This window comes from Haliotis rufescens, unplaced genomic scaffold (assembly GCF_023055435.1).
Source record: "Haliotis rufescens isolate VD_foot unplaced genomic scaffold, xgHalRufe1.0.p SCAF_15, whole genome shotgun sequence".
NCBI lineage: Eukaryota > Metazoa > Mollusca > Gastropoda > Lepetellida > Haliotidae > Haliotis > Haliotis rufescens.
In genome coordinates this window covers 13636712-13652980 of record NW_025963835.1, presented here as the reverse complement: position 1 = coordinate 13652980, position 16269 = coordinate 13636712, and the positions used below count along the sequence as shown (strand labels likewise).

The following is a 16269-nucleotide window of genomic DNA, read 5'->3' as shown; positions in this document are numbered from 1 at the left end:
TTGAAAATAAAAGCGACAAAACCTGTTCCATAATCATGATGACAAAAACGAAAACACAGTTTCCGTAATCGTAAGAATTCACTGCTAAAATGCGATTCTATTGTACGATTCCTTCCATAATCACTATCAAATGGTGATGATACCAGATGTTCGCGAAATGTAGCACCCGTCAAAACACACTCAAAGGCAAGTCAAATGTTCACCTGAACAAACACGGGAACATATGGTACAAGTCAATTTAAAGAATAGCAATAAGATAATTTTTTGGTCAAATTTAGGAAATGTCCACCTCAAGTAACCCAACAACTTTTGAGCAAGAGTAGAATGACGTTCTTTAAAATAAAATATTCGTTGAAAGAACGTGTACTATTGTACCTCAAACGTTGCGTGGATCGTTGCTCATGATATTAATCACTGGATTGTCTGGTCCAGACTCGATTATTTACAGACCGCCTTCATATTGCTGGAATATTGCTGAGTGCGGCGTCACATAACAAACCAACACACCAAATCAAACGTTGTGAAAGATTGGTTGTGGTTGATAAGGTTGGGGCACCGGAGCTTTTGCGTGAGATGTTTCATTTACTCTTTCATGATTTGTTGAAACATACCCCTAGGATTTCTTGGGAAGAACAAAGTCCCCATTGACCTATGTAGTTGTAAAATTCCAAGAAAATATAAATATGGTGTCTTCAATATGTGACCTAGTTGGTTGTGTGACTATTCGGCGAACCGTTGCTCATGCCTTCAGCCACTGGTTTGTCTGGTCAAGATTTGATGTTACTAAAATGTAAGTTACTGTGGCGTAAAACAATAGTCAACTACTCATTCGCTCCATAAACAAGTATATATGTTATAATGTATGTTTCAGAGTCGAGATGCCAGGCAGAGACTAGGCAGCTTCTTCTGATAGCTGTAGCTGCTGCTGTCGGGGGAGTCGTTCTCGTCATCATCATCGTTGTTGCGTTGATCTGCTTATTCAAACAGAGGCAGAGAACTGGTAAATAAACAACTATACGACTTAATGAAACGGCATTCATGGTTTTAGATGAAGGAAAATCTAACTGGTGTGATAACATGCACTTTTGCCCTTTACTCTCACAATAGGCTGCAATCGCCATGATATTATTTCTGTTAAACAGCGTTAAAACCAACTTTCATTTTCAATTCTGCCATTAAAAGAACATTGAAGATTGTAGTCCCTGCTTGCACACTTAGATGTACTATACTGCCAAGTAGCTCAGTTTTAAGAGTGAGTGAGTGAGTGTGGTTTTACGCCGCTTTTAGCAATATTCCAGCAATATCAGGGCGGGGGACACCAGAAATGGGCTTCACACATTGTACCCATGTCGGGAATCGAACCCGGGTCTTCGGCGTTACGAGCGAACGCTTTAACCACTAGGCTACCCAACCGCCCCCTCAGTTTTAAGAATAAGATTGTATTAATAGTGACTGTAAATATAACATCACACATAGTTATATTTCTAATGTAATGTGTTTCTGTTACAGGGCAGAACAATGCAAAAGGGAAAGAGCTCACATAAGAATGAACACAACATCCAGCTGTGTTGCCTGCACACTGCAAATGAACAATACCATCCTCAAATCTGTTATTTTGGGAGTTTCGAGTTTCGATACGTGTTTGAAGACCTGTATTATCTGTATTATCTAGTTATGCGTAGAGTATATACATGTATTGACATATAGAAGATGTCATTGTTGCTTTGAGCAGAGAGTTCTTGTGAAAGTCGAATTGGATTTGTCACTTTCATTTTCAAATCTTTAAAACATGACTAATATAGATAATTCTACCGTGAATTGATAAATTACTCGATCCTGATTGGTCAATGAGAGGTTATTAAATCACAAAAGACCCCCTCTGAATGAAAGAGCTGGATTAGCGGAAGCTAATATTCTTAAAAAAAGTTGTCTTGTCGGTAGGCACATTTATATAATTATATCTACAATTATAGATTACAAAATGCAAAGTTGCGGTAACTACAATATTCAAAGGATGTGTGGCAATACATTTCGGGTAGAAACACGACTTAAATCTACTAAGAGAATGTATTTTAAGTTTTGATACAATAGAGAGCTTGGAATTCGGCGCTTTTCTATATACGACTGTGACGTATTATCTTTTGCGTCACAATGAGCGATAAGACGTCATAATGGTGACGTGCGGTGTTGAACGAAAGCTTTGCAAAGCTTGCTTAGGTTTTATCATGTGTGACCAACTCATGTTAGTTTCCAAGTTGCCGTGCTTATATGATTTCAATGCCTGTCATATGTTCGAGTGAAGTATTGCGGTGCAAACAAACTGCCTGAGCATATACAGCGCCATATTTGGTTTAAAGGATGTTGTCGGTGAATCCGTAATTCACATCGACCACCCTCTCAAAACACTGGACTCAACCCATGCCGCTTCACTCAATATATTTGCTAGACCAAAGAGTTCGCGTTTTATTTAGTCACGGTAGAAAGGAAATAAACATAATGTGTTTCCAATGCTGCGCGTTCGGTACCAAATTCAATTTAGCGCGGTGAAATCTACAGGTAACCTAACTCTACATTGAATCATGACTGTAGAAACCACAGTTATGCATTTCTAAACTAGTATTGTGAACATCATTGTTTCAAAATGCCTGTCCACAGTGACTGAAAAAAACCAGAACTCACTGTCAATAAGAGGGCTGTTTCAATCAGAGGGGGGTAATGTGCTTTGAAAGGCGACAAACCGATATTTTCAAATTCATGGTAGAATGATATGTGCTCAAAAATATATTCAGTTTATAATGACCTTTTTACTTCTGTTTTCAATTTATGAATTGCGTTCTGTGTTAAAACACATCTCCTGTCCGCTGTACAATTTATTTGCTTCAGTTACATTTTCCAATCCTACCAGAATTCTTTTATATTTGTTGATTACATTCAAATAAACCTGTTAACAAAGAACTGGACTTTGCGTTTTGTATTCGGAATGTTGATCGAGGTTTCAGTTTACGCACAGTGACCGGTCAAACCAGAGACCTCTTTCGTTCATCATCTCATGCTCATACTTACTGGCAATACTGAGAGAAATAAACACATGTATCATCTGGGGATGTTTCATTCGTTAACACGGTAATGTATGCATTCTAGAAATGTAACTTGTGAATTTGGCGAAGATTGTCTAGAAGCATTAAACAAATACGAAATACACGTTTTTCTCATCTGATCATAATCCTTGAAGTCAGAAGTGTATGTATTTAGTTAGAAGTATGTAACTATTTTTACTCATTCTTTTTGCATCGGATTTAAGTAGAGAATAATATTGAATGGTGTCATGATCAGATAAACCAGTGATTGTATCGTATTGTTCTTCTTTCATTTATTTATGAAAATAAAATAAAATTAAAACTGCGCCGTTATTGACAAAAACTGAAATCAACTTCGCTCAGAGAATCTGTGCTTATGATAAGAAGTTTAATGTAAAAAGCAAATATTTTTTGTGTGTATAATGTTCTATGGTAAATCAAATCAAATACCAAAGAAGGCATAAAATGATCGAAGTTGAAACGACTATTCCTATGCAATATTAGAGTCGATAGCGTAGCCTAGTGGTTAAAGCTGTTCCTCGTCACGGGTTCTGTTCCCGACATTGATACAAAATGTGAAGCCCATTTTTGTTGTCCCCCCGCCGTGATATTGCTGGAATATTGCTGAAAGCGGTGTAAAACCATTCTCACTCACTCAATCACTATTCAATAATAAATGAAACTGATTGCTGAACCATTGTTTAATTTTTTAGTTTCGTGCTTGTCAAATAGTCCTTCACATTTATGCAGCAATATCGGTGTTATGTACATGCGTTTGTATTTGCTGACTACATTCAAAAATAGCTGTCGAGCCTCGATACTGTTTCATAATATGAGGTTTATTTTCTTTCCAAACGGTTGAACCATATTTGATTGATAATTCATATGAGGAAAAATATAAATGCATAGTAGAACAGCCGTTGTCAGAGAACTATTCAGCGCTCAACACAAGCGAGGTCATGAGGTGAAGTATTTATTAAGCTATGTGAGATGAAAATATTTCTTTGAAAGGGCAATAGCAAATGTGGGCGTAGATGACAAAGTGATGCTTCACTGCTCTTTATTTATATACCTAACTGAATCAGGATGTAGGCCATGACACGAAGGACAACCTTCCTGGTACTATGTTTTCACATTTTGTTTATGGGGCAGTCCAAACGTACGTCAATGAAAATGTTTTCTTTCGTAGCAAATATAACATAATAAAGTAAACACGATACCCCATGGCAGAGTTTTCAAGTAATGTTTGCTTTTGACAGTCAGTTGTTTAGTTAGTACAAGGAAGTCGGCTTTTCTTCTTTTCAAATAAGCGATAGACAAACCCCAAAGGTGTTTAGATGAAGGAGTGCAGTGATGATGTCTGTGACCGTGTGTTCCGCGTCGGTGGATGTGAAAGGAGGAGTGATAAAGTGAGTGAGTGACTATGGTTTTACGCTGGTAGGCAGTACCACAGCATTATAACGGCGACCAGGCAGGCAATGTGTTGTTGATTGGACAATAATTCCACAATGCACGCCGTCGGCGGGTGCAGTCACACTCAAACAGCTTGATCACATTTCTGGTGTCCCCCGCCGTGATATTGCTGGAATATTGCTAAAAGCGGCGTAAAACCAATCTCACTCACTCACTTCTTGAAATGTCTATGTTCACATATCTTGTGTGTTCTTGATTTGTGTTCCTTAGCCTTTGATAATTCTGTGTCAACCTCAGTAGTACTACTACTTTACTTAAAATCGTAAAAAACCTCAGATAAAACACACCTGACCAGCAAAAGGCACCTGCTCAGCACCTGTTTAATGTGTATACAACGTTACATGTTGTTTGAATGTGAGTGAGTGAGCGAGTTCATACGTTTATCACGCGACTGAAGACGTACATGTTTCCTCGAAATCAACTAAACACTGACGGACTACTTCCACATTTCTTAGGAAACACCCGGGAAATCCACGAGTGAGTGTGTGAGTGTGGTTTTAGGCCGCTTTAAGGAATATTCCAGCAATATCACGGCGGGGGATACCAGAAATTGGCTTCGCACTGTGTACCCATGTCGGGAATCGAACCCGGGTCGTCGGCGTGACGAGCGAACGCTTTATCCACTAAGCTACCCGACCGCCCTGGGAAATCTTCGAAGGTTCATACTCCAATGACCTCATACAAAGCGGAAGGCAATTTATAAATATTGAACATTTTATGAGTTATGCCCCAGGCGCTATCGACATCCTCATTTGATGGTCCAATCAATTTGTTTGATACGCAACAGATTATGCCAAAAACACCTGAGCGGGTAATTCGTCGTTGATACCGTCATTCCGTTGCAGTGACACGGCCGTGTACATTGACACCTTTTACGGGCGCCTCAGTGATCACAGGGCATACCGGACTGTTTGGTGTTGTGGTTTGTCAGTTGAACGTTGCGATAGCGTTGCTGTGACGCAAAGATAAGTGAGTATGTTAAAATGTAACGTCACATCGGCATTATTTCAGCTATGTAGCGACGACACACAAACATGAACACTGATAGTACTGTTGCTGAGAAGTGAGATTCAGAGTGACATTTCGAAATTTCGATGCATAGGTGATTGAAATTATGTCTGACTCTGATCGTAGATAATATGTCCAAGTGTTTGTTCAGATGAACGCTTGACTTGCAAATGTTTATGACGGGTGTCACCAGTAGGTCAAGATACGCTCATCTTTTGGCGAACACCTCGTTTCATAACTAATTGTTGTACCTTGATTATGAATCATGCAAATCCATTGGTTATTCCGTATCACGTGACGAAACATACATTTGAATGTTGACCCCAATATCATGTTACTGACACTGACCTCGAATATTGACTCGTCACTCGATCAGTATTACCCTGTCACGTGATGAATATTGACTCGCTGCTAGAAAACAAGATGGCGTCATTTAACGATTCGCAGCTACGTTACTGTAATGAAACAGAAGATGATTTGAAGGATTCATAAACTTTAGAGGAAATTTCGGAATAACAAAGCGCATGATGCGGCCTCAGCTCGGTCAGAGTGTCCTTGTTTTGACATATTGACCTCTTCAAAAGTAATTATTTGTATTCTGTTAGTGATTCATGAATACATACTTGTGATATGGTTGGAATAAGAAAGAATCTTATAATTATGGGAACTGCTTATTTTGAACAATCAAAAAGGAATTTTGTCAATTCAATTCAATGGTTTATTGTATGAAAGGCCATTGGCCCATATACAAGTAGGTTACATAGACATACACTTCCGTCAGTTATATTAACAAATATTGTAGTATACGGAGTATCAAGACAACAACAACAGACGTAACACAAAAGTATGATGTACGCATAAAGACACTTGCAGTTGAAAGCTATAATTTTTTGCTTGACAGCTGACATTCAAAGTTATTAGTAGATATACATGAAAATGATCAGACGGGTAGATATTTCCTTCTTATTTTGGTATATATGGGGCAAATAAACATAAAATGAAATTCGTCTTCAGCGCCAAGGTTACAGACGGGACTTTTCAAACTTTAATATTTTCCTCTATTCACTTTTAAATCATTCAGACCAAGCCTATTAAAGCGTATGCATGTATTGCGGAAGTGTGTGCATCTTTAATTTGAACGAAACGACTCTGGTTCAAGGAGAGACTTAATGTTACGATATGTGTCGTATCTCGAACTTCCTGAAAGCCTAGAATGCCACTCCTGAATGAACATATCTATAGCACGAGTACTAAATTGTTGTAAAACATATGAATGTCACCAATAGATTGCGAGATACATATGAGTCCAAAGCCATAATCAAAAAGAGTCAAGCGTACACGGGAAGCTCATGTGTCCTTTCCAATATTATTAAGATATACCAGCATATTATACTATTTCTTTGGCAGGCTTACATAATAACTTCAGCCAATAACGAGTATAAGATGTTATATATAGTGGGAACCTCCCACATCCACCATAAACCATATTACTGGGAGTTGACATTCCCACATTAAGAAATATTTTACAGTTGAACCTTTTCGATTGAATAAAGCTCTCGACAGCCCCATATTTCTCCGCCAAACAATAAGATCGGCCGTATTTGACAATCAAACAGTTTAAAGAAAATGTGAGGTGTAGCAAAGCCAAGTTTAAACACAACAGACTGTAATTGAAAGAAAGCTTTCTTTGCTCTTGTTGATACATTTAACACCGATTTACTTACGTTTCATGTACTTGTGAATAATATTCCAAGGTATTTATATTCCCAGTATTCATATCTTCACCTTTAAATGCCACCATTTCTCTCAATGCAGTAGGCCCTCCTTTTCTAAAAGTCACAATATTTGTCTTATCTAAGTTTACTTCAAGTCTTCATTTATCCGAGTACACTGACAGAATATCGAGTTGGTTCTGTAATCCTGATATGGTGCTTGACAAAAGAATGACATCATCCGCAAACAACAACATCAAAAGTTCTATTATGTCAGGAAAAAGTTGGACTCTATGTTTTCCAGAAAGTGAAATTTCATTGTATAGTTCATTAATCAAAAATGAATATAGCATAGGGCTCAATACACATCCGTGACGCTGACCGATCGAAAAAGTCAGCCTTGTCACATCGAACATATGATTTAACATTTTGATAAATTGATTTAAGTATCATATACATTTGGCCATCAAAGTTGTGATTTTGTAAACATTTCCACAATCGACGTCTATCCACAGAATCGAATGTTTTTTTGAAGTTCACAAAGGCAACATATAATTTACGTTTATTATATGAGAGATCTTTTTCAGTTACTGCATGCAGTGTATGGTCAAATATGGACAAATGTGGAATAGCCTTTCCAGAATCCAGCCTGCGCTTCGGGTATCAGGTCCCACATGTTCGACCACTAAATCAGTCTGTTATTGATAATACTGGTAAATACCTTACCTCAGATACCAGTTAAAAAAATACCCCGGTAGTTGCCAGGGTTGTTCACATTACCATGTTTAAATATGGGGATGATAATTGATTTCGCCCATGTGGATGGGAACGTACCCTCATCAAATATTTTATTGAAACATCTCACAAGAAATGGCATAGAGTTAGGTAGAGAATATTTGATCATTTCCGATATAATTTAGTCGACACCGACAGAGTTTACAGTCTTAAGCTCGGAAAAGGCGTCTTGGATTTCTGTAGGCGTTATAAGTGATTCTAGAATTTGTATGTCTACATATTTGTTAGTGTGCTTGCCAACATCTTCAGGATATAAGCATTCAGAATAACATGGTGCTTCATCAGATAAAAATAGATTTTTAAAATGTGATAGCCATGCATTTGCTGATATGTTTGGTTTGTGAGTGTTCCGGTTTGGACATGAACGAATCGTTTTCGAAAGCGTGGATGGGCTGTATAACGTGCAATAGAGTTCTGTCAGTCTTGATCTTTGGATGTTAGATTTGAATTTCCTACATGTTGATTTGTAGATATTTCCTAATTTGCAATATTGTTTCCTATTATAATCCGTCCGTTGGCGTCTGAATTTCCGAAAAGCCCTCCAAAGCTGAACGTCTGTCGGTAGGTGTAAACCATCAACATTTACGCAATGATGTTATGGTATCCGTCAATTCCAATTCGAATGGTTCATATCTTGTATTAAGTTGTTGGTGGACGAAGTGGATAGACTTACGCCAAATATAAAATATTTAAGGGTATAGAACAGTGTTTTAGCTATAACCGACCAGATGTGTGATGCTCATGTGGCAAGTGTTTGTGGAGAAAGTGAAGAAGTCTTCTCCAGGCGTCCTCCTGGGCTGCAGCATGAGCTTTAGGCTGTCCTCCCATCACCAGTGTATAGCCTGTTGGGGAAGCACATCCAGAGTCGAGTACAGTACAAGTTTGTCAGTGAGGAATTTATCAGGATTGAATATAAACGCTTACCTGGTCAAATATGTAAAATGTCATATTGAGAAACAGACTAAAATACAAATACAATTGAACAGTATTAGTAACATGTATCGATCTAACTCTGTTGAAAAATTAGCCGTCATTGTTGTTGCTCAGTTAAATATATTTCATCACCGCAATATCGATCAACGTTACTAAGTCAATGACCATTTCAAATTCTTTTCTGTTTAAACATATTACAGCCTCGTTCAAACAATCTCGATTAAAACTTACAATATGGTATTTAATAAAAAAAACAAACTAGAGCTACTGGTGTATAGTCATGTCACTATGAAACAGAAACCTATATAGATTTGCTGTGTATTGCCACATTGGAGGATGCAATATCGTTGCAAGCATGGATATGATATGATTCTTGTGACACGAGGTAGAATGCAATTATAGCGCACATGTCACATCATAAGGTGGAGTAAAGAAACAGTGGTGTCGAAAAGGTGAATGGTAACTTGTTTGGGGCAAAAATTGACCTGATGACAGTTTCTCGAACTTTGGTCCTTCTCCTGGTTACAAAAGACATGTGGTGTCTCCATTGGCATAATGATTTGGACAAATCACGAGAATAAACTGAGATCAACAACAAAGACAACGTGGAGAAGTTAAATGCGAAAATAAATGTCCCGAAACGCTAGCACGCAAAACAGCACACAAGCATGCACGCACGCACACACAGGCACGCAGAGATGCCGATATCTTAGTACAAAGTGGTCAGTTTGTTGCAGCACTGTGAGACGTCTACAGTGGATTTGAGTGACAGACTACAAGAATGTGTTCGGTTTGTTCTGTATTGGTCTTTGGTTGTACTGTGTGCTACATGTACACGTAAGTGTGGCTAATACAAATAAACACTCACCAAGGACTTTATGGAACATTGCTCTGGACACGGGCATGTATGGTGGCTCAATAAGATGTCCTGTACATGGATAGATGATGAGTTCAATGTTATTTTTCTTCTCTTCAGGACAAGTCTCAATGAATGTATTGGAAAAGTCTGTTCTCCATACGCCATCATCTTCACCACACAAGTATAAGATCTGGGCATTATTCGACCAGGCCTGCAAAAACATTAAAATAGTGTCATGAAGCAGCATTACCTAATACCCGAGTGTACAAACCCCATTGCACCTACAAGAGAATGCCATAAATATGCCAAAGAGAGATGCACAGAGTCATACTGCTAAAATCGTTTCGGACAAAGCCACGAAGCCGCAGTAGCCGATCTTGAGTCTGCAGAACCTATCGATCCTGCAAGGGATTTCATGAAAGAGATAATAGATATGCCAAAGGCCTGAGGCATGGAATTATACCGATGGCTCATTGCAGTATAAAGACAAAATCAACCAGAGAAAAAAATAATGAAATATGTGAATTATTTCTAGCCCAGCTTACCCTTATTACTCTAGCCTTAATTTAGTAGTATCGCTCCCCATAGAGATGTCCGGTATTTCACCTATAAAGAGTGTTATTAAGTACGGTCTTTGTGTAAAAATCAGAACATGGTTATTATTACTTCATGGTACTTTCGAAACGATCTTAAGTTACACGGGAAGTCAGACTTTTCGGCTAAACCAGTTGCAGTTCCAAATTCCCCTGCACCAAAAGTGGCAACATGAACTGAAACTGTGTAACTATTCTTGTCAGCCGTCTCTGCTCCAATTCTGTAAAAAGCTATTTCAATCCCAAAATATTCTCATTAACGTCATATGCACTGTACATGTATTTCCTTTGATCACCTTAATCTTAACATTTTGTAACCAATTATTATGTGGGCCTTTGATCTTGAATATATTAAACTTTAATGAATTAGAATAAAAAAAGCAAATTCATCCCTTTCCTTCCTGACTTCCACAACATAAATCACCCAGCCTAATAGTATGTTCAGCATTTTCATTTTTACACTACTAAAAGAAAATGTACAGCTCACACAATGAATTGATCCATTACCTCTTGCTTGATCTATGATGTACGTCTATTTCTGTCCAATTTACCTACTAATTCTAAACATGAAATAAGTAAAATCGATCCAAATGTACGAACATATCAACTTCTGGCAGTATTCCATAACGAGCTTTGGACACCTACTGTCCGTATTAATTACGTTTATACTGACGTTTTATGAATATTTGCCTGAACATTTATACTGTCTACATGCTTATTGATCTCCATGTAATTGTTTAACACATGTTATATCATGAAGCTGTACCCCTGACATAAACAACAAGTGACCAGAAATGACTCTGGCCCCAAAATATGTGGATTGCAGTGAATAAATACACTCACTGGTATGATTTCAGTGTCATAGCGAGCCGCGTCTTTCAAATAAACACCTTCATCGGTTTGTCTCAATTTACTTTCATCCATCCTGAAAATGAAATCATATCAAATAAGGCTCTCAGGTTTACTAATTACAAAATTCCAACTGTTCCCAACAAAATGACATTGGTTGCAACAGTGGCGACCATATTTAAGACACGAATACACATAACGAAAGGTGACTATTGGCGTGTTATCGCCTGTATGGGTCCGATTAGGAGTACGTCCCCAGCACCCTTTTCGTAAGGAGATGACAACACTAGACCAGGGGGTCAGGCTCGGTTAATTATGTTGATTGCTCTGAGCTATTCCAAAGATGCTGCAACGTATTTTGCGATGAAGATTTCCAAATTGGTTGGTTGGTTTGTTGTTTAAAGCCGCCCTCAGCAATGTTCCAGCTATGTGACGGCGGACTGTAAATGATTGAGCCTGGGTCAGACAATCCAGTGATTGACATCATGAGCATCGATCCACGCAATTTGGATAGATGACATGCATCAACCAAGTCAGCGAGTCTGACCACCCGATCCCGTTAGTCGCCTCTTACGACAAGCATAGTCGTGCCGTTCAAGGCCTTAGTAAAGGATTAACAAAATGTTATGGCACATTTCCATGTTTGATGCTTCAGTAACAAAACTGATGTCTGACACTTCGTCCTCCATTGCAAAAAGGCTCAGTGATATTGTGATCATTTAAGACAGCCATTATATAGTTTGATTATTGCTGAGCACAGCTATTAAATACAACGCAAGCAAGACATATACATACTTACTTGAACCCTTTCCAAAAAGAATGTCCACTCTTTGTTAGATCATCAAATCCATACACCGGAGCACCACAGATATTCACCAAAGCCTTCACCTATTGAGAGAATTGCATCTGTTATGGTTGGGAAAACTGGTATTGAATGCAGACAATACACGTTAGAGAGGACATGCCTGATAGACACACCTATTTCAAATCTGTATCAACTATACTTTGACTTTTCATTGTTAAATCAAGTTCACCTGATCAGTGGCCATGCCAAGCAGGAAGGCCAGTTCACCTCCCTTTGAGGTACCGACCACACCGATACCTCCAGCCTGGACATAGGGAAGAGAGGCCAGCCAGTCCACAGCATCCTGAACAAAACATCAATATTTTTTCATCCAGAGATCTCAAGAGGCAGTGATCCCTTAATGAGGCTGAAGATATTTCTCCTTCTTAGGGGGGCTTGTACATGTATTGACAATAGTGATTTGTTCCAGAAAAGACTGTGATACATCATTTTGTTTGCAGGGATACATCATTTTGTTTGCAGGACATGCTGAATAGCTATGTATTAAGTTAAATTGTAAGTACATAGTTAAATATTATCAGGCAAATACCGTTTGATGGATGTGGTTATAAGCCCAACATTTCTAGAATTGAGATTCAAGATTCATTATCTTCAGAATTCATAGTTTTATTTTTTAAAGTTTCCATGCTCTATGAGGTAACGTAATTGTCCATGTACATAATAAAACATATTCAGGGTACGAACATCTTTTATAGTAATATGCCTACATTCCTTGTACGTAACAATATTTAAGCATATTCAAGATAGAGCAACTTACAAGAAAGTATTCAAAGTCAATGTCAGCCAATGAAGTAGGCAGATCATCATATCTGACGTAAGCAAGAGCAAAGCAAGCAAAGCCTCTAGAAGCCAACAAGGCAGCACGGAACTCCGCAAGACCTCCCGCTGAACCAAACATGTCGAGCACTCCAGGAAATGGCCCTTCACCTGTACACAATCAATGATGTAATATAAGCTGTGCAATTTGTTATAATTAAATTGCGTCCTTTACAATGTTCTACTAACCAAAAAACTAATTCAAAATGTTTATTATATCTGAGATGTGAATCTTTCCAAAGACCCGCTTTGTTACACACTATTTATACAGGTTTATACTGATATTTGTTACAGCCATATATCAATTAAAGGAATCCTTGTATTTTCAAAAAGGCGAAACTTTACGCATACGTGTTCGAACCATGGGGTCTTACCTGCAGGCAAGAAGAGAGTTCCTCTCAGAGAACCTTCACGCATGACAATCCTCCTCACAGAACCGTGTTTGTACCAGCGTTGTACCTCGTCTGTAACCAGCACCACTGTCGTGAGCTGCTGGAGGTCAGCAAAGGGGATGTGGTCATCTATGACTGATAGTCTGAAGACCAGAGGTGTTGTCACGTCTACCTTCCTGAGAAGCGCGGCCTTTGACATTCCTGGGACAGGCTTCATACTCCAGAACAGGCCCATACTGTCAATACCTGAATGAAAAGAGATACATAGACAAACATGACATTTGATATTTTTGCAAAGTTACATTTCAATGACACCGCAAAGCAAATATGCCTTAACAAGGCAAATCACAACTTTTTCATAATTTTTATAAGGGAAACACTATTTTTCAGGGCATTATCATTTGCAGAAGCTCGAGTTCTTCGATTAACTGCCCGACGAAAGAGGGCAGTTGAAAAGACCGAGGGCTTCTGCAAATGATAATGCACTGAAAATAGCGTGACCGTTATTATAGCTAAAATGGATGGAATTTGATTTGGAATTTGTTATCAAATAAAAAGAAACAACGATATCTGTTTTGAAACACTTACTGCAATCAACACGAATGTCACTGACCCACTTTTGCTATGGAAACTTTATAGAACAAACCAGATGACGTCACTATTGTACGTGATGTCACCTATCCCTATCCTATGACGTCACCTAACAAAGGCATGATAATGGCCCGTACTCAAGCAATATGAGGGCATTATCAAGTTACAGTGGCCCGCTCATTTTTGATAACATGCAGGCGGTTTAATGATAATTCTATCCAATTTAGCTATAGTACAATATATATTTTGTTCGTATAGTTTTTTTTGGTTTATAACAATGTCAATTATTGTCAGTGCGAGTGAGTGGTTCAGTTACGCTTAACGTTACATAGGCAGTATTTCAGGCACATCGTGATGAGACCAATTTATATATCAAGACTAAAGGCATTTTGAGTTCATAAAAACCCGTCGACAATAGTCAGTAAAACAACTAGAGTATAATAGATTTATCTTCATAACTGGCATTTATTCCTAAAATATGACTATTCATAATACCCCATCATAGAAATGGCCTATAAATTACCAGCAACCAAAGTCAGGGCACCACACTAGTGTTCATGGGGACTTACGGTACTTCTGCTACCTACGTGGTACCCCAGCAGGACATACACCATCCCTCTGGCCACTGGCAGTTGTCAGATAATTAAGCCAACCAGTCAAAATCGACAAGTATTCTACGATTAAAATCACGGAGATGTGAAAAATACTTTGATTACTGACGTACTCTCTCAGGGGCCAATTGTTTTACATTACTTCAACCCCCTTTGAAGGTACAGCAACTAAAAATCTCAGCTATTAATTCATTCCCAAAGTCATCTACTTTTTAAAATAAATCTTTTTTAAAAAATAAAAATTTGGACCCGTGAAGATTCCGGGGTAGAATAGGTCTTCAGCAACCCATGCTTGCAGTAAAAGGCGACTATGCTTGTCGTAAAAGGCGACTAACGGGATCGGGTGGTCAGGCCCGCTGACTTGGTTGATACATGTCATCGATCCCAATTGCGTGGATCGATGCTCATGATGTCAATCACTGGATTCTGTCATCAAAAGGGATACAGAATGGAGGATCCTCACTTTTTAATTAATATCAATGGGTATCACGACTTTGGTCAATGTGACATCATCGCAAAACAACCTCGTCTTGTCTTGACTGGCAACCCAAGTACATGTAGGTGTAAGCTTATTTGGGTGTAAGTACCCACTTGGGTGTTTCATTTTTTCTGCTTCAAAATACAGACCTGTTCCTTGATGCATTGTTTAAAATCACTGGAGGGAATTGAGAAATGAGAGACTGATTTATCACGAGCTGCTTTAGCTGCAGCATCAGCTCGTGTGTTACCAGTAATACCAATGGTGAAACCTTTCAATTTGGAAATCAGCTATGAAATATGTAATGTGTTATGCAGAATGCTGAAAACGTATGAATGTTTACAGTACAGTAAATGTTACAGGACTTTGACAATACAATAAAATCTCTAACTGTGACTGACAGGGGCATATATGATGCCTGAAAGGTGATAGGCGGATGCCTGTACATGAATCACTGTGCTTCTTAAGAATCGTTAGAGCCTATTTTTACAGCAACCCATTGAAGTAAATGAAGTAGCATTGGCACTTATTTACCTCTGTATGATCCTCCCAATGACGCATGTTGAGCAATATCGACCTGTCCTTGTTGGTCTGCCAGGAAATGGCCACATGAGCTGAACACTGCCTTTCCTTCTTCCACCCATGCCTGTACTGTCACTCGCTGTAGTGGACAAAGGTCAGTAACTGTGATGGAGATTTTCTCGTCAACCAGTGCCACCTTTGGACTTATGTTTAGACAAACCATTCTGGAATATATTTGGCCTTTGCTGGTGATGTCTCTCGTAAGCTTCTGCATATGTATAACAGAAAGTCATGAAAGTTAAATTTTTAACTGAACATATATTATCATCTTATTGCCAGGGGCGGTCGCGTCGCCTAGTGCTTAAAGCGTTCACTCGTCACGGCGAAGACCCGGGTCCGATCCCCGACATGGATACAATTTGTGATGCCCGTTTCTGGTGTCTCCCGCCGTGATATTGCTGAAATATTGCTAAAAGCGGTGTAAAAACATACTCACTCACTCACTCACACATCTTATTTCCTGAATTTACAATCACCAGTGCCCTCCACACCGCACATGTACAAACAAGGTTTTATAACTTCTTCGCAGTTCAGATTTCCCATTTTAAATTCCTATAAAACCTAATTGATAAACACGGATCTCACCACAAAGACGTACGTTATCTTTGGCAGCGACTGGTGAACGAGAAGCTGAA

The 16269-nt window shown here is 38.7% G+C and overlaps 2 protein-coding genes across 3 annotated transcripts in view; one reads left to right on the top strand and one right to left on the bottom strand.

Annotated features, from left to right (window-relative positions):
- LOC124118063 (von Willebrand factor D and EGF domain-containing protein-like) overlaps positions 1-2955 on the top strand; it is a 53777-nt gene extending 50822 nt beyond the window's left edge. For both annotated transcript variants that reach the window (XM_048396165.1, XM_048396166.1), the window contains 2 exons: positions 872-1000; positions 1510-2955. In XM_048396165.1, coding sequence (XP_048252122.1) covers positions 872-1000; positions 1510-1544 — 164 coding nt within the window. In that variant the 3' untranslated portion in view covers positions 1545-2955. The remainder of the gene's footprint in view (positions 1-871; positions 1001-1509) is intronic.
- Positions 2956-6272: 3317 nt separating this feature from the next.
- LOC124118062 (acyl-coenzyme A thioesterase 5-like) lies at positions 6273-15797 on the bottom strand. The gene is made up of 8 exons (XM_048395988.1): positions 15587-15797; positions 13355-13618; positions 12922-13091; positions 12334-12447; positions 12099-12187; positions 11294-11375; positions 9867-10068; positions 6273-8907 (listed from the first exon to the last, which is right to left on the bottom strand). The coding sequence occupies exons 1-8, from the start codon at positions 15795-15797 to the stop codon at positions 8780-8782; spliced, it is 1260 nt and encodes a 419-aa protein (XP_048251945.1). The 3' UTR covers positions 6273-8779.
- Positions 15798-16269: the final 472 nt, after the last annotated feature.

Bases quoted from the DNA above. Each gene is read 5' to 3' on its own strand.
- LOC124118062 (XM_048395988.1), bottom strand. From the start codon at position 15,797: ATGGTTTGTCTAAACATAAGTCCAAAGGTGGCACTGGTTGACGAGAAA. The intron at 11,376-12,098 runs GTAAGTATGTAT...TTTCATTTTCAG, and splicing joins TCTTTTTGGAAAGGGTTCAA to GATGGATGAAAGTAAATTGA. The intron at 10,069-11,293 runs GTGAGTGTATTT...ATGTTTTTGCAG, and splicing joins ATGACACTGAAATCATACCA to GCCTGGTCGAATAATGCCCA.